The sequence below is a fragment of the Lactuca saligna genome, chromosome 1 (assembly GCF_052625555.1).
Source record: "Lactuca saligna cultivar CGN05327 chromosome 1, ASM5262555v1, whole genome shotgun sequence".
In the NCBI taxonomy this organism is placed as follows: domain Eukaryota; kingdom Viridiplantae; phylum Streptophyta; class Magnoliopsida; order Asterales; family Asteraceae; genus Lactuca; species Lactuca saligna.
The window spans coordinates 54,111,339-54,136,291 of NC_136417.1; the positions used below are offsets into that span (position 1 = coordinate 54,111,339).

At 28.9% G+C, this 24,953-nt stretch overlaps 1 protein-coding gene and 1 long non-coding RNA gene across 2 annotated transcripts; both read right to left on the bottom strand.

Moving 5' to 3' along the window:
- Positions 1–5,732: 5,732 nt before the first annotated feature.
- LOC144998310 (uncharacterized) lies at positions 5,733–12,136 on the bottom strand. The gene is made up of 3 exons (XR_013660247.1): positions 12,060–12,136; positions 7,245–7,316; positions 5,733–5,854 (listed from the first exon to the last, which is right to left on the bottom strand). It is a non-coding gene; the product is annotated as an uncharacterized LOC144998310 (long non-coding RNA).
- Positions 12,137–13,274: 1,138 nt separating this feature from the next.
- LOC145006539 (uncharacterized protein At1g08160-like) lies at positions 13,275–13,886 on the bottom strand. Its single transcript, XM_078965619.1, has one exon. The coding sequence runs from the start codon at positions 13,884–13,886 to the stop codon at positions 13,275–13,277; it is 612 nt and encodes a 203-aa protein (XP_078821745.1).
- Between the last annotated feature and the right edge of the window lie 11,067 nt (positions 13,887–24,953).

The window sequence follows — 24,953 nt, forward strand, 5'->3', positions numbered from 1 at the left end:
AGCTAGAAGTCTTACATTCTCTTTAGGAACATGAAGGAGTTTTTGAGTATTACTATCATTGAATGTGTTATGCAAGAATGATAATTTATAAACGTGAAATTGAAGTGTTTAGGTGGCTTATGGATCATTTTGAATTCCAATACAACATTCTCATGATAATTTTATAAGAATAAAAGAGTTCCATCATGATCTTGCAGTTACACGTTTTTATGTTATCAAAGAGATTAGTGTTGATTGATAATTATGATATACTACACCGAGATGAACGTTTGTACATAATACATGAATCGGAACCTGAACCGAATCAAACCGAACATGTATTGGTTTAATCGATCCAGTTTTTGGTTCCACCAATTAGTCTTATTCAATTTTGATTTATTCCAGTCTTCTCTGATTCGGTCCGGTCTAGTTTCGTCCCGAATAACATCTCTATATTATACCACTCACTTTTACTACCTCTTAAGGCTATGGCTCCCACCTCCTTATTTCACCACTCAAAAAAATTGACAAATATACCTATTAACCTCAACCTACATCAATACAAAAACATAAGTTATAAATTAATAAGCTTATCAGGTTTTGATACCGGATACGTTTAATAAAATAATTTTTTTAAAACTCCGTTTTGATACCACTATAAGTTAATAAATTATAAGTTAAAATTTTCAAAACTAATTTAAATAAGCTTTGCTAAACACCCTCCTAATATCTCAAGTCTTTGTCAGCTAGAACTCTCATTTCTCTCTTTACTAAAGAAATCTAAAAAGGTATCTTCCAATTTCTCCTATTAATATGTCATGATTTATCTATTTACTATCCAAAATTTATAAAATAGTAAATTAATCAGGTATTTATTCTATTAACTTCAATATCACGATACCACCCAAATAAATGTCCAAACAAGACATTAACTAACTTCCACTGAAGCGACTCAAATGAATACTTCATTAATCCGCAAGGACCGCAACATAACTCGTTGTTTTATTACTTAAATTTCACGGACATCACATATGTTCGTGTGACGTTTATCAAACTTGACACTTCACAAGACATGTTTATTGTTATGTTATTTTAAAATATTATTTTTTTAAGGGCAAACTAATCTACTCCTAATTATCATCACTTATGTCTTAAATGAGACTTGAACCTATGATTTTTTAAATAATAAACGATACTTGAACCCACAATCTCTCAAATGATAGAATCATTTCTTACTGTTAGGTATTTTCGAGCATCTTACATACTTATAAAGCTTGCATTTTCCTTTGATTGTTATGCATTTGAAACCCTCTACAATAATTTGCTAAAGCCTCATGCATTTGAAACCCCCAAACCTTTTCACCTTCTTAATAATTAATCACACATAATCAATGGTAATTCATATGAGATAATAATTTGCTAAAACTTCATGCATTTGTATGGTATTAGAACATGTTTGAGTTTTTGGGTTTTAGACTTTAGTAAATGGGTAATCCGTTTGATACGTTGGATTTGAAGCTGTCTTATTCGAATAACCCAAAACAAGAGATAAATTAATAATATATATCCATGCATGTTTTGTACAAGCCCCCATCAAAATACAATATATCATGATCATACAATTAAGTGTCTTTTATTCCATTTTTGGCTTTATAACACAAGTTTGTTTACGTGGCGAAGAAAGAAAACTTGAAGATGAATATTTAAGTTGGATGTTTATATAAGATTTGTTTTAAATATATAATATAGATATAAATACACAAATGTGTATGAAATACACCCCATCACAAATTTAATGTTATAAACTACAATAAAACTCAAAGTGGTTTTCGAAATGTAATGTTTATACTATAATATAATATATTAGAAGAATACCATATAGTAGACGAATCCCACATGTTGTGCATAAATTTAGTTGCATAGATAAATATATTATAATTATATTGCATTTAAAATATGTTAGGGTCATTTGATTATTACATTGTTGTATTCGGCACTATAGTCTCATATATTTTGAATAACTCTTACAAAAATGATGTCTGTAATTTGAACATAACGTAATATCTTATGATGTTTATTGAATGATATTATCTTCGATTGAGCACTTTTTAATTTGAATAAACTTTATTATAGTTAAAAAAAAATTTGGCTCTGTTTTTTCTTTTCATTAGTTCTAGAATATGATTTTTTATATTAACTTAAAATATGTCACTATCTTAAAATAGATTGAGAATGAGATTTTTTATATTTAGTTAAAATACGGCACCATTTTCTATTCAATAGTAAAACTAACAAAAGTCGTTAAATATGTATTTTTATGAGGTTCAGCATAAATAGACAACCACAAATGAGAATCCATATCTAATCAATCATCAACTAATTACATTAGATACTAATGTGTACATAAAAATTACATTTAATTTTTAAACTAATAGTAAAAAAAATTCATTATTTATTATGATAAAAAATCTGTAAATCAAAAAATATACATGCTATTTAATCGCATACAAGTTTTATGTATGGCTTATTCACAATACATTAAACCATATATAACCATATTAAGCTATATAATTATCCCACTGCGCAACATGCAGGCATTCGCCTAGTTGTATATAAAGATATGTATGTATGTATATTTTGTTATGTATTTTTGGGACCATTTAAATTAAATTTATATATTGTTTTTATTAAATTCATATCTATTATGCAAACTATTTAATAGTGTTGATCGACCGATTTTAAATAATAGATAAGCATTAATCAAAGTTTACTTTAAGGATTGAGTTTCAGTTGACTTAGGTCTTAGGTCCTTTGAATCCCAAAATTTTCTTGCATTTGGTTATTTCTCCATTTATATAAACATGTGATGAGAAGTATATCAAATATACGAAAACAAACATATAAATTAGTTTAGGTTTGTCGAAGGATTTTAGAGAAATGATGAAATCAACAGGAAAACTCAGTCATACTCATATATCAACTTCCAAAAACTCAACTGGTCTTGTAACACCCCCCTCTGGCACGTATCACAATATTGTCCACTTTGGGCCACTCGGCACGAGGACTTCCCAGGGGGTCACCCATCCCGGTACTACTCCCGCCCGAGCACGCTTAACTGCATAGTTCTTATGGGATCTGCTGCCCTCACGGCTTTAAAACGCATTGTGATAGGGAAGGTATCCACACCCCTTATAAGGAATGTTTAGTTATCCTTCCCAGCCGATGTGGGATCAGATCTAACCCACTTTCACCCCCCATTATAGGGTTCGACGTCCCCGTCGAACACATCGACCCGTGCCCTAGCTCTGATACCATTTGTAACACCCCCCTCTGGCACGTATCACAATATTGTCCGCTTTGGGCCACTCGGCACGAGGACTTCCCAGGGGGTCACCCATCCCGGTACTACTCCCACCCGAGCACGCTTAACTGCAGAGTTCTTATGGGATCTGCTGCCCGCACGGCTTTAAAACGCATTGTGATAGGGAAGGTATCCACACCCCTTATAAGGAATGCTTAGTTCCCCTTCCCAGCCAATGTGGGATCAGATCTAACCCACTTGAAAGTGGGTTAGATCTGATCCCACATCGGCTGGGAAGGGGAACTAAGCATTCCTTATAAGGGGTGTGGATACCTTCCCTATCACAACGCGTTTTAAAGCCGTGCGGGCAGCAGATCCCATAAGAACTCTGCAGTTAAGCGTGCTCGGGCGGGAGTAGGACTAGGATGGGTGACCCCCTGGGAAGTCCTCGTGCCGAGTGGCCCTAAGCGGACAATATTGTGATACGTGCCAGAGGGGGATGTTACAGGTCTGGTGTTGCCCTTTCTCCTTGAGATTGAGGATTCAAATCCCGCCGTGGATATAGGTGGATTTAAGGATAATTTAGGAGTATGTTGCCGTTTCAAAAAAAAAAAAAATGATTGAAATTACGAGTTTGATATTTGCTTTACATCTTAAATGTATTAAACAAGCTCATTTAATGAGACCTTTAATATAACTTTTTTCATTACGCTCACTTTAATATGCTTTTCACAGCAATAATCATTTAATCATTTATATTCAAGTAAGAGTTCACTTATGACAAACGGACCAATCTTTGATGAATCTTCCAATCCCAATAATTATATGGGGTCAACAACTAAACATTGTACAACATGTTACAAATAAATTCAAGATATAATTCTGAACAACCTTTGTAAAATTGTAACTTTATAGTAGGGGTGTTTATGAGACGGTTTGATTCGGTTTTTAGTTAAAACCGGTTATAACCATTATAAGTGGTTAATATATTTTGGTAGCCATTGGGCATTGGATATTAGTTAATATTAGTTTTGTTTAACGATTTTGGTTGGCTAATAGTTATGGTTAATGGTTAATATTGGTTAATCATAATGGTCGAAATTGAGATAAAAATAAAAAAATACTTTGCTATAAAAACTAAAAAACATAAAGTATATTGTTATAAAAAAGTGAACTATCCAATATTGATAACCTTATTAATAAGATAGAAGATTAGGTATCTCATTTAATTCAAAATGATTACCTTTTAAGTTTTCAATTTTAAATATAACTAGAGAATAATTCAAAATGATTACCTTTTAAGTTTTCAATTTTAAATATAACTAGAGAAGGAATCATATCAAAAGGAAATATTTGACATTACAGAAGGTCTAATTTCCAAGGCATAGAAGAATCCAACACGATGCCAAAAAAGCAGTAGCAAAATACAAGAATTAAATGAAAAGTGATACATGCAGTTAAAATGGTATTTGTTGGGTGGAAGATGGAAGAGAATGAATGTACGATTGGAATCGATGATGCGATGCTAGGTAGGACTTGTTCTTCGTCTCATAAATTTAGAATCACAACTTGGTTGCCAATGTCCTCCATGGAAAAGTTTTCACTAAATGTGATTTCATACCACATAAGTTAAAATAGTTTTCATGATTTCTATGTTTAACTTTTTTAGTACATAATTGAAACATTTTTTTAATTTTGGTCCTTATTTCAAATTTTCATATTGATTCTTAATCATAGAAATCATAAAATACGAACTGAAACTGAAAATTGTTCCATTTTGCTGCCTGATTGTCTGTCATTTAAAATGGGAACAATATGCTCTTATTTTTTTTTTTTTTTTTTTTTTGTGAGATTTATGTTGGAAAATCTGAGAAAAAGTTAAAAAAATAATAAAAATATAGGTTAAATTAGAAAATTTAAAACTAGGTTTAGTCGGATACAAGAATAGACAGAAGAAGATGCACCTCTTTATCATGTTTGGCAATCTCCTTTTCAAGAATTTTAGCTCATTAAAGATGCTCTTGAACAGTTTTCTCTTTTCATTCAAAAGCAATAAAAGTACATTGTTATTAAAAAACAATAAAAGTTCATTGCACTCAACACATAACCATATCAGGAGAGAAAACAACAAAAAAGTGTGTCTGTGATGTTTATGTTTTTTTCAAAAGTGTTTTTAATTAACTAATTAATTTATTTTCAGATTATATGGAAATTATAGCTTTCAATTTTATACAGTTCGTCTTGTTGAAAGTCAAACAGCATCAGCATGATTTCCATATATGCCCTTACTAAAGATCAAAATATATAATTTATTCGATCTAATAATGACATATGAAATTTATCATTTTTAATCAATTAAAATATCACATATATCAAATCTGATTTTTTAAAGTTTTTTTCAACATTATACAATCATTTTTTTTAAAGCAAAATCAATTAAATTGAAATTTTTGAAAAAAAATTGACCAAAATGTCCTTACCTTCAAAATCGCAAGAATTTGGTTTATCTAATGCCCTTTCTTGTTACGATGACTCTCAACACAATTGTGCCTTTTTCCTTCCCGCAATTAATTGCTGCAATTGTGAACCATCAAGTAACTTTTTTGTCTTTCTTTATGATTTAAACATGGGTACATAGCAAAAAAAAAAAAAAAAACACTCTGTTTACACCAAAATTCTAATTTGACACTGTATTTTTTTATCTCAAATTTGATATTGTGTTTTTGAATTTGTTATAATTCTGACTACTTGACTGATCAACCAGGTTACATGCTGACGTGGCCTGATGATGTGTTAGTTTTGATGACGTGGCATGCTGACATGATATGCTGACGTGTCAAAATTGAATTTTTTTTTCAAAAAAACACTAAGTTTTCACGTTTTTTTTATTTTGACACTAAGTTTAATTTTTCTTTCAATTTTGACACTATGTTTTTTTTGTTCCAAATCGAACATCATTTTTTCCAATTTTATTTAATGTTGACAATTTTCTATTTGAAAACCGTATAAATATTTTTTAAATACATTTAAACCGTAGAAATGTTTTTTTCAATTATAAATCATAGTTTTGTATAAACACAAGCTTTTTTTTGTTTACATTCAAACCATAATTTTATGTATAAATATGTATTAGTTATATTAAAACGTATTTTATATTAAATAAGCAACTTTAAAATAAGTTTGGAGGTTTGGGACGTGTAACCGATCAAAACATGGATGTCAAGTTTGCAACCCATGAAATTTTTATGCTTAGTGTGATTCTCATGATACAACTAATACATATTTATACATTATGCTTTGAATGAAAAAAAAATACATTGTATTTAAATAAAAATGTGGTTTTTAAACGAAAAATTATATTTATACAGTTTAGAATGTAATAAAAAAATATATTTATACGGTTTCAAATGGAAAATTATTAAAATTAAACAAAATTTGATAAATGATCTTCGATTTGGAACAAAAGAACATAGTGTCAAAATTGAAAGAAAAATTAAACTTAGTGTCAAAATAAAATAAAATAAAATAAAATAAAAAAGTGAAAACTTAGTGTTTTTTGTGGGAAAAAAAATTCAATTTTGATACACCAGCATATCATATATGCATGTCACGTCATAATGCCACGTCAGTATTTAACCTGGTTGACCGGTCAAGTGGTCAGAATTATAACAAATTGGAAAACACAGTGTCAAATTTGAGACAAAAAAAAACACAGTGTCAAATTAAATTTTGGTGTAAACTGAGTGTTTTTTTTTATTATTTACCCTTTAAAGATTCAATCAGTGATTATAATTGACAAATTACTTAAAAATTTTAGCATGCATGAACATTATTAGTTTTGAAATCTATAGTAGGTACATTCTTATTCTTTATGGTTAGTTTTTTTTTAATTTATTTAGATTATATTATAGGTTTTAGTGAAATTCCTTCTTAATCATTACAAAATAAGTTCTTTATTTCTTACCAGATACTCTCAAATGCTTCTTAAGAAGCTCAATCTCATCGTTTGTTTATGCTCCTGGTCTTTAGCATCCTCCTAAAACAATCCAAAATTAATCAACAGATGCAGTTGATTGTTCGAGTCGAAATAATAAAAAATTGTCCTTAAAAGCTAATTTACCCACAAAAGGTTAGTAATAGTGTGTTAATACCTGCTCTAAAGTGTGGATTAATGGATGAAGTGGTGTTTGGTTACATATATTAAAACTACTAATAAAAATCTTATAATAGTTTCCAACTTTTTTAATACTTCCATTTTAGTTTATATCTTAAATATTACTAAAAGAGAAACTTTATGACATCATCTTAAATAATCTGGACCATTGATTGTATTTCAATCTTATTTTTTCCACCGTTAGATCAAATTGCTGACATCATCTTCCCCATATGGAATGTATTTAATTCCAATAAATGTTTTCCAATCATCAATCAATAACATACATTCGTTGAAATGGAGTGTATTTAATTCCAATAAAAGTTTTCCATATTTTACATCTTGAATTTTTAGTTATGAAGATTTTAATATGATCAATTTTAAAAATATATTACTAACAAATCATTTCAATCAAGGCCTTAATATCAACCATTAATATAAATTCGTTTATATTAGTAAACCAGTAATATAAATTTTTTTTATTAGGAAATCATTAATACCGAAAAATCATATTCAAATTATCACATACATATACGATTCATCATTGAATCCGTGACTCACATTTATTTTCAATCGTTTCTTTTCTTCTACAACATCGTTAATATTGCTTATAGCTTCCATCATCATTCTCTGCTATCAACATTCGCTCTTGTGCGCTCAAAGGTCAGTACCTTCTTTCGCTTTTTATATTTTTTTCGATCATTTTTTGTTCCTATATCAAATGTATGTATTCATATATTTCGATTTTCTTTGTCACAAATTACATAAAATCAGTTAACTACTTTTCTGAAACTTTTCAAATAAACATGAAAATGTATTAGGTACCTTTAACAAAACAAAAATTAACTATCCTGGGAACTGACATTAATTACGAAAGTGTTACTTTTATATATTAGAGATGATTATGATTTTTTTTAATTTTTATGTCATAAGAATCCGGTTAATTTTGGTATGATTTTAAAATATCATTGAAATTATTATGTTTTTATATATCATATCAACCTACTTTTTTTATCTTCGTATTGTAACAATAAAATTTATTAATTTACACAACAAATATAGATATTCCAAAATAAATTTTCATCAGTAATTTCATCCATAATTTCAACAAATTTAAATTTGTATTTTCTTTATATAAATTTTTTTTAATGATTCTGATTTTTTTTCTCCAAAAGTATATCAAACATTTACGTTTTAGATAATGCTTTCCTATTATAATTATTATTTTCCAAAAGTATATCCGTTTAATGAGGAATTTTATATAATAAAGGAAGTGAATGTTAATTAAAATGAGATATATATTCCATAGTTATTACATGAGTTTATTAAAAAAAATTAATATCAAGGTGTAAATATTAAACATTTTTAAAGTGAAATTTTAGAATACATACAAACGATAATGTTGTACAATGAAATAGAAAATTGAATAGACTGAAGAAAAAAAAACACTATTAAAGCAGTCAATCTTGAAAATAACATAGTTATGAAAAATTATAAAGTAAGATTGAAATTATAAGATATTAGGAGATTTGTAAAAAGTACATTCAATAAAAGCGTTACGATTATTAGAAAAAATAAGACCGTTAAGATTAGTGAAAATACAATATATAAACTAAATTATCACAATAGTAATGAAATGTCATTATTTGATATTTCATATAATTGACAGATATATCAAATTAAATTGATATACTAAAATTATTCAAAGTTGCGCCAAAACTAATGCAAAATTTTTGCGAACACTAAATAAATAAGAACAAACATAAAAGCTAGCATTTATATTTATTATCAATTTAAAATAAACCAATCAGGATTTAGAAAAGAATCTCCATTAATGATATAGTAAAATTAAATCTATATAACATTTAACATTTTATAAATTATATTACATAACTTTATTTGAATAAATGAAATAGTTGTTAATATTTAATGCAATAGAAAAAACGGTATATTGATTGTCAATATATGTTTAAATTAGGTAACATTATTATGCAATGAACGTCTAATTAAAATGCTTATAAATATATAAATATCATAACTATATAAGACGAGGAAAATCGTTTAATTAATAAAACAAAAAATGATGTCTACAAAGAGATTTTTCAATGATTATATATATTTATCGTTTTCAATGTATTTTCTATATATCTTAAATATTACTAAAAGAGAAACTTTATGACATCATCTTAAATAATCTGGACCATTGATTGTATTTCAATCTAATTTTTTCCACCCTTAGATCAAATTACTGACATCATCTTCCCCATATGGAATGTATTTAGTTCCAATAAATGATTTCCAATCATCAATTAATAACTTACATTCGTTGAAATTGAATGTATTTAATTCCAATAAAAGCTTTCCACATTTTACATCTTGAATTTTCAGTTATGAAGATTTTAATATGATCAATTTTAAAAATATATTACTAACAAATCATTTCAATCAAGGCCTTAATATCAACCATTAATATAAATTCGTTTATATTAGTAAACCAGTAATATATAATTTTTTAATTAGGAAATCATTAATACCGAAAAATCATATTCAAATTATCACATACATATACGATTCATCATTGAATCCGCAACTCACATTTATTTTCAATCGTTTCTTTTCTTCTACAGCATCGTTAATATTGCTTATAGCTTCCATCATCATTCTCTGCTATCAACATTCGCTCTTGTGCGCTAGAAGGTCAGTACCTTCTTTCGCGTTTTATATTTTTTTCGATCATTTTTTATTCCTATATCAAATGTATGTATTCATATATTTCGATTTTCTTTTTCAAATATTACATAAAATCAGTTAACTACTTTTCTGAAACTTTTCAAATAAACATGAAAATGTATTAGGTACCTTTAACAAAACAAAAATTAACTATCCTGGGAACTAACATTAATTACGAAAATGTTACTTTTATATATTAGAGATGATTATGATTTTTTTTGTTAATTTTTATGTCATAAGAATCCGGTTAATTTTGGAATGATTTTAAAATATCATTGAAATTATTATGTTTTTATATATCATATCAACCTACTTTTTTTATCTTCGTATTGTAACAATAAAATTTATTAATTTACACAACAATTATAGATATTTCAAATTTTGTAATATTATTATACCTTAGAAAATACAACTCTTTCCAAAATAAATTTTCGTCAGTAATTTCATCCATAATTTCAGCAAATTTAAATTTGTATTTTCTTTATATAAATTTTTTTTAATGATCCTGATTTTTTTCTCCAAAAGTATATCAAACATTTACGTTTTAGATAATGCTTTCCTATTATAATTATTATTTTCCAAAAGTATATCCGTTTAATGAGGAATTTTATATAATCAAGGAAGTGAATGTTAATTAAAATGATATATATATTCCATAATTATTACATGAGTTTATTAAAAAAATTAATATCAAGGTGTAAATATTAAACATTTTTAAAGTGAAATTTTAGAATACATACAAACGATAATGTTGTACAATGAAATATAAAATTGAATAGACTGAAAAAAAAACACTATTAAAGCGGTCAATCTTGAAAATAACATAGTTATGAAAAATTATAAAGTAAGATTGAAATTATAAGATATTAGGAGATTTGTAAAAAGTACATTTAATAAAAGCGTTACGGTTATTAGAAAAAATAAGACCGTTAAGATTAGTGAAAATACAATATATAAACTAAATTATCACAATAGTAATGAAATGTTATTATTTGATATTTCATATAATTGACAGATATATCAAATTAAATTGATATACTAAAATTATTCAAAGTTGCGTCAAAACTAATGCAAAATTTTTGCGAACACTAAATAAATAAGAACAAACATAAAAGCTAGCATTTATATTTATTATCAATTTAAAATAAACCAATCATGATTTAGAAAATAATCTCCTTTGATGATATAGTAAAATTAAATCTATATAACATTTAACATTTTATAAATTATATTACATAACTTTATTTGAATAAATGAAATAGTTGTTAATATTTAATGCAATAGACAAAACGGTATATTGATTGTCAATATATGTTTAAATTAGGTAACATTATTATGCAATGAACGTCTAATTAAAATGGTTATAAATACATAAATATCATAACTATATAAGATGAGGAAAATCGTTCAACTAATAAAACAAAAAATAATGTCTACAAAGAGATCTTTCAATGATTATGTATATTTATCGTTTTCAATGTATTTTCTACATATTTCAATAATACCAATAACCATATTTTTTTTTAAAAATCATTATACAATATCTATAAACGATTATATGTTTTTTTATGCGTTTCTCGCGTTTAACGAGGGCTAGAATATAGTTTATTTTTATTCTTTAACTTTAATGGTGAATATAATATACCAACATTTGTGTAGTAAATCATTGTTTGAAGGTAACATATACTTAACATTTCCCAATTAAAAGGGTCATCAAATTCTTAGTTAATATATTAAATTAATTTTATCAGTTGACTCATTAGAGTATAATTTCATTTTTGTTTGAGTTACTACGTGTAGGTGAAAAAACAATTAATTACCGCTTAACAGACAAACATTATAAAATAAAAGCATAGATAATTAACAATTGAAAGCAATAAGGGTAAAGAGGTATACATATAACCTCCTCTAAGCTGTTGTCTCAGTTTTCTTGCTACCAACATGCTTCACAAAACACTCCATTGCCATTTCCTTTGAAATAAAAAGAAGAAATCCAAATAAAAAAGGTGTATTAGAAAATTAATTCACAGTAGGTTTTAGTATTCTTGTTGTGGAATAAATCTACTTGGACGAGATCATTTATCCTAAATAATTTGAGAAAGGTAAGTTTTTGATAACATGTTGTTGACTGTTGTTTTAGTAATGTTTTTGATAACAACTATGGATGTGGCCAAGGAAAAGGTCGTTGATCGATCTGAGAAAGATCGAGATGGTAAAGAACATGTCCAACATGTTACATGTTACATGTGTTCTGAACAATCAAAAGGGTATGAAGGAGTTTAGACGTGACCAAGGTGGAGGTCGGGTGTTCGGGAAAAATCATGATGGTTTGGGAAGACGATGATTCAGCACTGCTATGAGTAAGTGTTATGATAAACCGATTAAGGAGGTGATTGTTGGGTTAATCGGTTCATCGCCAAAGGAGTTCTAAACTAGTTTTTATATCTAGGAGCATTTTAGGTAAGTTACCTATTTAAGTTTTGTTTTGTTTTAGAGTTTGATTAGGTTTCTATTTTACTGAGTTTATTTTTCAGATTTAGAGTTTGAACAGGATACTATCTTAATTAGTATAAATAGTTGTAGTTGTTTGTTTTGTTTATTAATTTCACAAGTAAGTTTACATAATATACTTAGACTCCAAGTAATTGTTCTTTCTTCTGTTTTTACTCCTATGTTCGTTTCCTCCTTTCATCTCCTATTCTTGGATTATTTTTGTGATTAGAGAAAGCTTCAAACTCTTTCAAATCCAACAATGTTTCAACCTAAGAACACGGAAACGGCTTCTTCTGTTACGGAGGATTGGAGTAGGAGAACAATATTAGAAATGTTACTATATTAGGTAATTAAAGATTATGCTTTATTTTCTCCTTGAATATTTGTACGAAATATTAGAAATGTTCTACAAAAAGCTAACCCAATATGAATTACTACAAAAGGGTCGTTGGTGAACATTAACATGAATATATATACACAAAGTGATCAAGTATTTCTCGCAAATAGAAGAAAAATAGGAATATATTTGGTACAATTAACAAACAAATGTTATAATGAAAGGAGCGGACACGGGAAAACTTAGATTGAATACAACTGGAACACAACAAAAGACATAAATCAAAGATCAACATCACATATAGTACCTCGAGATCCATTCAAGGATTTAGAAATTTCTGCCACAACATTTACACATGAAACTGTCATGTGATAATACCTTGATTTCCATATTCCTAACTTAGATCGGATTCTACCCTTCATCTTCAAATCTACCACAACTTGATTCGTCGACTTCACCATCTCTATGTCTCGTGACATTGCCTCTGATAATTTCACATTATGTGACTCAAGATCCAATTCAGATGTCGTACGATTCCTTTTGTGTTGGTGCCATGAGGGCATAACACCACTACCAATAGTTTCGTTCTTGAACAAAAGCGTGAGTTCCATTTTGTCATAATAAACAGACATTCTTTTGCTTGGATTGAATGTCTTAAGAACAAAGTTGTAAGATGCATTCAGATGGTAGTCTTTGGATAAGTTGTAGTCGTGGATTGAGCCGTTGTTGATGAAATAAGCTGGTGTTCTTGGTTTGATGGTTAGCCAGATGATTAGAATGGTTACACCAATCATGACTATTAATGCAAGCAAGCCTGTAATAATGGTCTTAACCATCATCGAGCTTCTTGACCCTAATACAGGTTCGTGTGATGGGCCTCTAGGATTAGGCATCTTGTGTGAAAATGCAAGATTTTGACAAGATATTCAAGATAATGTTTGGTGTTTTATAGTTTAAAAAGTGTTTAAGAACCTTCTCTTTTTCTTTTAATCCTTTTGGAACAATTTGAGTGGGTATCACTTGTTGAGCTTAAGTTGAAAGTGTTTTGATACCTGATATTTAATGATCTAGATGTGACATTAAAGTATATATGTATGTCCTACACTTTCTTTTGGATAAGTCGTTTTATTAAAGTGGTAATTTTTAAATCTTAAACAATATCATATACTTGTAGCGTGTGTATTAAACATATCACAATGCCCTCTCTTTTTCCCTTAGAACACCTTTTACGTACAAACAAAAATCTAAAAAATTCTCGACCTTCGTATTACAGTGGTTATGAATTTATCAATTTTAATTCTTTAATGTGTTGCAATGTGCAAAGAGAAACAAGGATTGGAATTGAAATAGGGGTCACCTACCCTTCAATTTTATATACCTGATCCTCCAATAATTTAATAAGTTCAAAAAAAAAAGGATTAACCTTTAAACTTTATGCTAGCTTCAAGATAGAGGAAGAGATCACTCTCAAACGCTAGAATTCTTTCTTGACCTCACAGATTATTTTCTTGTTAAGATGAATTATATCCATCCTTCCAACTTATTTGTTCCGTCTCTTCCACATCAAAAAAAAAAAAAAAAAAAAAAAAAAAAAAAAAAAAAACCTTATCTTTCCTTTATTTTTTATCTTTTCCAACCCATAAAACATGCAATTATTTTTTTCAACCCATTCAATTTTTAATTTTAAAATAAATACAAAATAACTAAAATCATACAAATTAATTAACAAAAACATTAAAACATACAAAACTAATTTACATGCTAATTAAAAACATACAAACACAATTTGATATAAGTTTTACAACATGAATTACAAGTAAGCAACTAAGCATGGCATGGAAGAGAATATATATATATATAGAGAGAGAGAGAGATGTCGACTCTCAAACCCATCTTACTTCAATAATGTGGTACTCCCAACCACTAGGAACCATCACGACCGTGTTATCGCCACCTGTCTCCCCCTTCCTGCAAATCATAATAGAAACCGTTCGTTCTAATACATTTTTCAGTATTGACTATATACCAATAGCTAATCAAATGAGTAAGTATGTTTAAAAGTATTAATTATAAATAATAGCGTATTTTTAACTACTAGACGAATACCAATAGCTAATCAAATGAGTAAGTATGTTTAAAAGTATTAATTATAAATAATAGCTTATTTTTAACTACTAGATGAATATCAAAAGTTTGAGTACACATATATTCATCTAGTAGTTAAAAATAAGCTATTATTTATAATTAATACTTTTAAACATACTTACTCATTTGATTAGCTATTGGTATATAGTCAATACTGAAAAATGTATTAGAACGAACGATTTCTATTATGATTTGCAGGAAGGGGGAGACAGGTGGCGATAACACGGTCGTGATGGTTCCTAGTGGTTGGGAGTACCACATTATTGAAGTAAGATGGATTTGAGAGTCAACATCTCTCTCTCTCTCTCTCTCTCTCTCTATATATATATATATATATATATATATATATATATATATATATATGTGCTATTGAAATAATTATGTTGTTGATATTGACAATAAATTTATAATTTTATACTAAGTTAATATATAAAATTATAATTAGTTTGAATGACATAATAAGATGAATATTTATTATAACCATATCACTTAATGGCTTTATCGATTATTTGTTCGTGAATAGAATTAAATATATTTTTCATTCTATGTTCAATATTTTTATTAAATAGCTTAAAAGAAAGTTTTATTTGATTATTTTTTAAATTTCGATCATTATGATTAACTTAGAAACCATTTATTTATAATCTTTCAACTATTATACAAAATTCTTTTTGAAAGTTTTTTTTATTTGGTTTAATATTTTGATTTAAGTTTTTTATAATTAATATTTTCTAACTATTTTAGAAAATAGACTTTTAATATTTTTAATTTTCTTGATATTTGATTTATGTTTTATATTTAATACATTTAAACCATTTTTTAACTATTTTGAAAAATAATCTTCTAACACATTTTAATTGTACTTGATATTTTGATTTATTGTATTCTTAATTAACTAAGAAACTACTTATTTAGATTTTTTTTTATTAAAAAAATAGTTTTAATTTTTTTTTGTTAATTTTTACATTTTAGTTTATGTTTTTATTTACATTTAACCTTTTTTAAAACAATTCGAAGAATTAGGTTATTTATATTTTCAAATTTATTTATGATTTTAATTTAAAAGTATTACATTACATTTAAACGTTTTCTAAACTATTTAAAAACAGTCCTTGAACAATTTTAACTTTTTTGCTATATTAAGTTAAGTTTTGCACTTGATAGTATATTATATTGATAATTTAAAAGGCCGACCATTAATAAGATAATCTTTTATATTTAACAACATATTTAAATTAAAAAATCAAGTATATTAGATAGAAATTACAAAAATTACGGAAGTGTCAAATGAATACGATGCAGTTATATTTGGTCTCTTTTAAAATATACCAAGTGAATTGTCACTTGTTGCACATAATATAATAACGTAACTAAACTATTGATGAGTATATGGTATTAATAATACTATATCATTGTAAATTTGTTTAAAGCTATTCTAATTATTTTAAATATACAATAAATAGATTCAAGTCATATCGTCTCAATAACCATTACCTATGTGTTTAGTATGGAAATAAAAATAAATTTATTTTTTGATTTATTGTTATTTTTTAACTATCAATGATTAATGAATTAATATATACGTTTTCCATGTTAGTATTCCTTCAATGAAATCTATCTGTAGATTGTATGTAAATTTGGCATTTTCATTTACAATTTATATGTAACATTATATTTTAACTTTTATTATTATTAAATAACTAAAACACTATCGCATTCAAAAAAATTATTAAAAAAATTGATCACTTTCTTTTGTTAATTGTGGTATTTTTATTTAAGTTTTATAATTAACATTATATTTGAACTTTTAAACTTTTAAAAAAAATATAGTTTTTGAACATTTTTTGAAGTTTATTTGGTATTTTGATCTAATCCCATATTTAAATTAATATATTAACTGTGTTAGGCTATTAATTAGAGTATTACACGAATGGTTCCTATGGTTTACGGTAATTTGCGCGTTTGGTCCATAATTTATTTTTTTAACTCGGAAGGTTCCTATTGTTTGTTTTTATTACGTACTTGGTCCTTGTATTACCTAAAAAGACTATTTTGCCCTTAATATTTTAATTTATTTAAATAAACACACCCTCAATCTCACACCCCTCACCTTACCTTACCTTACCTACCTCAACATTTTTCTCTTTTTAAATAATAATCTTTTTAGGTAAGACAGGGACCAAACGTGTAACGAAAACAAATATTAGGGACCAAGCACGTAACAAAAACAAATAGTAGGGATCTCTCGAGTTAAAAAAATAAATTAGGGACCAAACACATAAATTACTCCAAACCATAGGGACCATTCGTATAATTTACTCTATTAATTATAAGTGATGGTTTAAAATATTGAATAAATTAAGTATATTTAATTTATGTTTTGAATTTAACACCATATCTAAATTAACAAAATAATATTATGAAAGTTGTTATGAAGATATCAATATGTCTATCCTTGGGAACCTTCACACATGTTACGGATATCACAAAAATCATCTAACATGACCAAAACAAAGTAATTAAATCAAAAGTCAACACACTCGTTAAAGAGGGAATCACGTGCAAAAAAACATTCCTAGTACGCATTTCAAACTTTGTACTCATTAAAAAACCTAATGTATCTTTGCGAATATGTATTGAATTCACTAACCTAAATGAATCAAACCCTAAAGATTGCTACCATGTTCTATAAATTAACCAAAAGTTTGATTCCTAACATAGCTTTTGATGGAAATGTTTCCTAAATGAATATAAGAGATATCATACATTCAAATAAAAAGGTAAGATGAAGAAAAAATAGCATTGATATTAACCACGGTACATTATTTTACCTAAGTATATCATTCGGTCTAAAAAGTGTCGAAGCAACCAACCAATAAGGGATGAATAGTTTATACAAAATCCCACTCCTATACCGGAACCAGTACCAAACCATACCTACTTTTAAAATATGGGACGATACTCGATACTCTAAAATCACAAAATTCGAGATTTGGTATCGTCGCTACCGGTACTAGTACCAAAAACTGATATCATTCCCGCTACCAGTAACGTTAATTTGGTACGGTACTCGGGATTGACTTTCGATCAAATTCGTTATAGGAACGGTAATGGTTCCGTCTAACACTCATCCCTACTACCAATAATTAACGATAGAGTATTCAAGGATCAAATTAGATGAAACATCATTTATGTTGATGATATAGTATTAAGAGTCAAGAAGACTTAATCCTCCTCAAGTGCGTCGAAGAAACATTCACCACCCTGTCTAATATTCAGAAGAAGCTCAACCCGACCAAATGCACATCAATCGCAAAGGAGGAAAATTTCTAGAATGATTCATGACTAAAGACGGTATATATCCAAGTCGATAGAGAAATCTCTCTACATCTACATGATGTTTAAATAGTGAATGGAAAAGGAACACTTTATGTGGATACAAAATGTAGAAGCTTCTCTCGTAGCATTAAAAGAATGATTAGAAATCCTAAAATTAGCGAGCACAAATCTGAAAGAAACCTTTTCTCTATATATGGAATAAACCCATAGAAGCCATCATCATCGTTATGGTGTTCGAAAGACAAAAGAAATAACTCCCAATCTACTTCATTAGTATATACCTACAAGAAGCAAAGCTTAATTATCCCTACTTAAAAATGTTAGCCCTGACACTAATTTATGATGTTAGAAGGCTATGACGATACTTTCATGCTCACCACATCAAAGTGCTCATAGACAAACCTATCAAGAAATTTTATTAAGACCATAGAAATCTGGGTGACTGTCAAAATGGGTAATCAAGATGGGAGAACATGAAATGATTACTTACCTAAGAATAGTCTAAAATGATAAGCCTAACCAATTTGGGTATATGGTACAAAAAACACTTTTTTTTACATAGAAATTCGATTTTGACACCGTGTTATTTTTTGTATCAATTTTGATACTGTGTTTTCTAATTTGTTACAATTCTGACCACTTGACCGGTTAACCAGGTTACATGCTGACGTGACATGATGACGTGGCATGCTGACATGATATGCTGACGTGTTAAAATTGATTTTTTTTTCACACAAAAACACTAAGTTTTTACTTTTTTCGATTTTGACACTAAGTTTAATTTTTTATTTCAATTTTGACACTGTGTTTTTTTTGTTCCAATCAAACATCATTTATCAAATTTTATTCAATTTTGTCTATTTTCCATTTGAAACTATATAAATATATTTTTTTTATTACATTTTAAACCGTATAAACATATTTTCTTCGTTTAAAAACCATATTTTTATTTAAATACAAAATGTTTTTTTCTTACATTCAAATCATTAGTTATATCATGAGAATCAAACTAACCATAAGCTTCTAATAAGATGTAAAAATTTGATGGGTTGCAAACTTGATATCTGAGTTTTGATCGACTACACACATCCAAACCTCTAAACACATTTTAAAGTTGTACATTTAATATAAAATACAATTTTTATATAACTAATACATATTTATATATAAAAATATGGTTTGAGTGTAAAAAATGTATTTATACAAAACTATGGTTTTTAAATGAAAAAAAAAACATATTTATACGGTTTAAATGTATTAAAAAATATTTATACGGTTTCAAATAGAAAATTATCAACATTGAATAAAATTGGAAAAAATGATGTTCGATTTGGAACAAAAAAACATAGTGTCAAAGTTGAAAGAAAAAATTAAACTTAGTGTCAAAATCGAAAAAAAAATGAAAACTTAGTGTTTTTTGTGAGAAAAAAAATTCAGTTTTGACATGTCATCATATAATGTCAACATGCCACGTCATCAAACTGACAAGTCATCATGTCACGTCAGCGTGTAACCTGGTTAACCGGTCAAGTGGTTAGAATTGTAAGAAATTGGAAAACACGTTGTCAAAATTGACAAAAAAAAAAAAAAAACGATTTTAAAATCGAATTTCTGTGTAAAAATAATATTTTTTGTACCATTTACCCAACTAATTTCATAGAGAAAATCTCATGAGAAGAAAGGAGGATTGCACCATATGACAACCCATCCATAACAAAACCTTAGAAAATAATGCGCCGAAAATAAAGATATATAAACCTTGCACATGTATGGAGCATCCAAAAAAGATTGGATTATGGGTTGGCCTCGTCCTTAAAACTCCGGAAAGAACAAAAAATACATATGGCGACAAATTTTATTTTTTTGCATCAACCAATGAGGCTCAGTAAGAGGCGTTACTAGCATTGTTGGACCTATAAATAGAAATAGGTGCACAATATTTAACAACATTCGAGGACCTTATGTAGGCCGACTACCATGTTTTGGGAATCTATAAAGCTAAGAAACCTTGAATGTAATAAGACCTAATTTTTTGAACCACCAAATCTAATCTTATCCTAAACTAACGCGTAATATTATTAGATTCAGAATCAGATTTGAACCATCAACCTCAAAGAATAAGAACAACGTCTGATACCGTTGGACTAAAAGTTCTTTGGTTAATAATACTTAAATGTAGGAAAGCATCTCAGAGAGGGATTTAAGATATTTATGATACAACAAATCCTTTTAACCGAAACTAAAATTTTTGTCTACCTTATCACTCTTTCATTCGAACATTTGATATAAGAACTCTTAGTCGAAATGCTAAAAAGGTGAAGCATAGATGAGGTAAAAGTCAATGACACCAGGTAGGGTTCAATCTGGATGACACCATACTATAATTACATCTAACAAGTTATACTACTAGAGCATGGTTAAGCTTCAAGGAAAATAAGGATGAAAGCTCCACAATTTGTCATCTATAGAGTTCTTCTTAATACTTACGTATCAAGGTTGTAAAAATCATTCGACGGTAGCTCGATGGTCGACTGGGGTTAAGGGATTAATCCGTCTTAGCGATGATTAATCAGATTAATTCGTGACCATAGATTATTAATAAAATATTGAAATTAATCAAAGATTAATATACCTTAAGAAAAACAAGTACTTCAAAATTAGAAAATAAGAAAATTTGAAATTTGAAATTTTGAAAATACAAAAATATGAAATTTTTGGTATAATATTTGAAATTTTGAAAATTTGAAAATTTTAGAGTAAAAAAAAGTTGATTTTTTGAATTTTTTGACCTTTATTTGACATTTTTTTTTATTTTTTTTTACTTTTGTTGACTGATTAATCTCGCCAATACCGATTAATCCCTAACTTCCGTTAAGCATCCCTAATCCTAGTTGGTTGAAGAACGTCAAACGGTTAATCCTGATTTCTGCAACATTGATGCATAGTAAAAAAACAATCTCAAATATGAAACAACAAAACAAGAAAAACATAAAGGCAACATGATATTACCTCCTTCTTTATGAAAAATCATGGCACATCACCTCAAATCCTCTATAAGGATCTCATACCAACAACATTAAGAAGGTTATTTGGTATGTCCTCTATAAAGACTTGATAATAAGCTATCTAGTTTACAACCACTTGTTCAGATGGAGATAACACTAGAGCAAGATTAGGTTCTACATCTCACTGAAGCATTATGGTAATCGGTAGATCACCAAAACAAACCTAAAAGAATATAAGTAGAAAAAAAACACTCCATGTAACATCCCAAAAATGCAGATTAAATCTTGTTTTTTAAATCCATTCAATTCATAAGAAACTGATATAAAAATAGTCAAAACAATATAATTGTATAATGTTATCAGAGTACAAATTCCAAAAATTACTAAGTGCGGAAAAACATAAAGTGATGCGGTACGATCAAGTCAGACACTTCCCCTTCGAACTAGAAGTACCTGAACCATAAAATGGAAAATGTAAGCACAAAGCTTAGTGAGTTCCCCCAAAATACTACATACTAAACAAAATACTGCCAAGCATATTTAGGTGTTGGCCTACCCCTTCGGTCTGTTTCACATGGATACTGCTAAGCATATCTAGGAGCTTGCCTACCCCTTCGGTCTATTTCAACTAGATACTATCAAGCATATCTGGGTGCTTGCAATACCTTTCGGTCTATTTCAACCGGATATCGAGTCTATTTCACCCGCTACAATAATATCATAACAGAAATCATAGAGTCATCAGGCAAATACAAGCATGAATGACAATTGTCACAAAGACAATCATCACACTACAATCATAAACTAGTTGGTCGGCCTTGGTGCCTTCGACCCACAAATACTACGAAGGAAGACTCACCCCAGACTGTAGGTATCAAATCGCACTCAATGGATGACTCGCGAACTCTTCTCCCTATCGCATATACATAAAACTCTAATTAGAAATTAGGTTTCATTCTAACATGAAAGTCCAAAACCCTAACTCTTGACTTATGGCAAAAAGACTCCTTTACCTTTGCCTTATTAGGCCTCATTTCCTTTCAAGGCCCAAATCCATAAAAGAAAAACCCAAAAAGGCATCCAAGCCAACTATAGGGACTCTAAGGCCCAATATGGCCCAAGAACACCTAACTTGGCCTAAGGCCTAAAATGATGTGCTACCATCAGGTGAGTCTGAGGCCCAACTTACTCAAGTCTAAAGCCCAACACCAACCGAGCCCAAGAATCGATTTGTTAGGGTTGATAAATTGAGCAGTAGAACCTGTTGTGATACCATAAAGAATTTTATTCTTTATTAAATATTTGATCGCAAATTACAAAATTACTGGGAAGGAATTTTATACAAAACAATATAATAGGAAAGCTAATAATTAAAAGTAAAAGGGCCCTACAAATCAGGAACTATATATGGGGAATATACATAGGTAAATAAGGACAAAATATAGAATTCCAATAGTAAGAGACTCCTCTAATGGATTCCTAAGAGTGCCCGATATGGGCCTCAATGAGAAGAGACGAGACTTATGTGACAAGGCGCAACGCCGTATTAACAGGGGGGAACACCGCCCCCTACTCGTTGCATCTCGTCATTCAAATCTTGTGGCCATTGAAACGAATTAAAACAGGAAAAAAGTTAATGTTGTTAGCTTATGACCGTTTGCAACGATCAGTATTCAAACAAAAAAAAAATACCTTTTTACCTATAAATACTACTTTTTAACAATTTTTTTTAAACCTTTCTCTCATTCTCTCTATATCTTGTACACATATTTTCTTAAAATTTTATAAAATGGAGTGAAACCCAAACACCCCCCCCCCCCCCCTCCATCATCAAACCCAAACACAACCTCGCCTCTCGGATTTACAGGTTATAAAAATTATTTCAACATTTTATCGTCTCAAAGCTCACCACAAATCTCATACCAAGGCGCAACTTTCAATCCCGCTTCACCGCCACTATAGTTTCCCAACTCACCTTACCTTCAACAAAATCAATTTGGTCAAAACCCAAATTTACAACAAAATATTTTCCCTTCTTTTGCTTCGATGCAACAAACAACCAACCAACCATCGCCTACTACACAACAATCAGTTGAAGTGGAAGCGGGAGGTAGTAGGAGAGGGAAAGGGAAAAGATAATCGAAAGGGAAATCGATAGCGGTAGAAACAGAAAATGCAGACTTTCCACAATGATGGACACCGGAAGAGGAATACGCTTTGACGGAGGCTTGGTGTGCTACTTCAAAAGACGAACTTCACGGAAATGGAATGAAAAAGGAGTTTATTGGGGGCGGTGCTCGACAAGTTTCACGCTATTTTAAAGAAAAATTTGTATCACAACAATGACATGTTGAGCAGCAAATGGGGTCAAATAACTAAGCGATGCAGCAAATTCAACGGTATTTACAACCGGCTTGAGGCGCAACAACAAAACGGAACCAACGACTTCGATTTGTTCAAATCTGCTAAGGAATAATATCGGATTGAAATGGGTCATGCTTTCGACTTTGAAAAATCATGAGAATTGTTGCGAGCGAATCCAAAGTGGAATAAAACGCCTACATCGTCGGGGGTTCAATCTAAAAGGTCTCGCAATTTTAGCTCGGTCGACATGTCGGACGCACGGATTAACATCGACCTAAATGTCGACGACGATGAGATCCCGGATGATATCAAGAGACATCCTCACCACGAAGACCGCCCGGATACGATAAAGTGAGGCGCGCTGCAAGACATGCGGAGGAGGTGGAGACGAGAGCAAAAGAGGCGGAAATGAGAGCGAAATTTGACGAGAACAATTTATTAATAAAAGAAAAAAATGAGTTGAAACGTCGTCATTTGGAGTTCCTGGAAAGGCAGGCACGGGAGAATCGGGAGCAAAAAGAAAGAGAACTAATGACACATCAGTTGTCAATTCTTCGAACGAGCGAGGAGGGTTGCCGCCTGCTGATCTACCGGTGCTACAAGCGATGAAGGAAAATTTTTTGAAGAAATATGTGGGTTAATTAGAATTGTTATGTGGTTTTAGTAGTAATTTGAATGATATTTTAGTTATAATATTAGGTTTAAAATTATGTTTTTTTTAATTGTAAACGTAATTTCAGATTTTAAATATTATGTCTTTTTTTTAATTTTATGTTTTATAAAAAAAATATATTCATGTTAGTGTTAAAAAAAATGCAAAAACGAAAAAAAAAAAAAGTAAAAAAAAAAACAAAACAAAAAAGTAAAAAAAAAAAAAAAAAAAAAACCAATTTCGAAAAAAAAATCAAAAATAAAATATATTTATTTTCAAAAAGTTGATGTTGCATCTTGCTGCCCATTTTCTCATTTGGTGTTATAACACTACTTGCTTATGTAGCATATGAGATGACAAAACTTGGTTTTATACCTTGTTGCCCACATCCAACGTTCTAAATCACAAAGAATAATCACCGGTTGCACCAACTGCAAAATCGAAGATTTTCTATT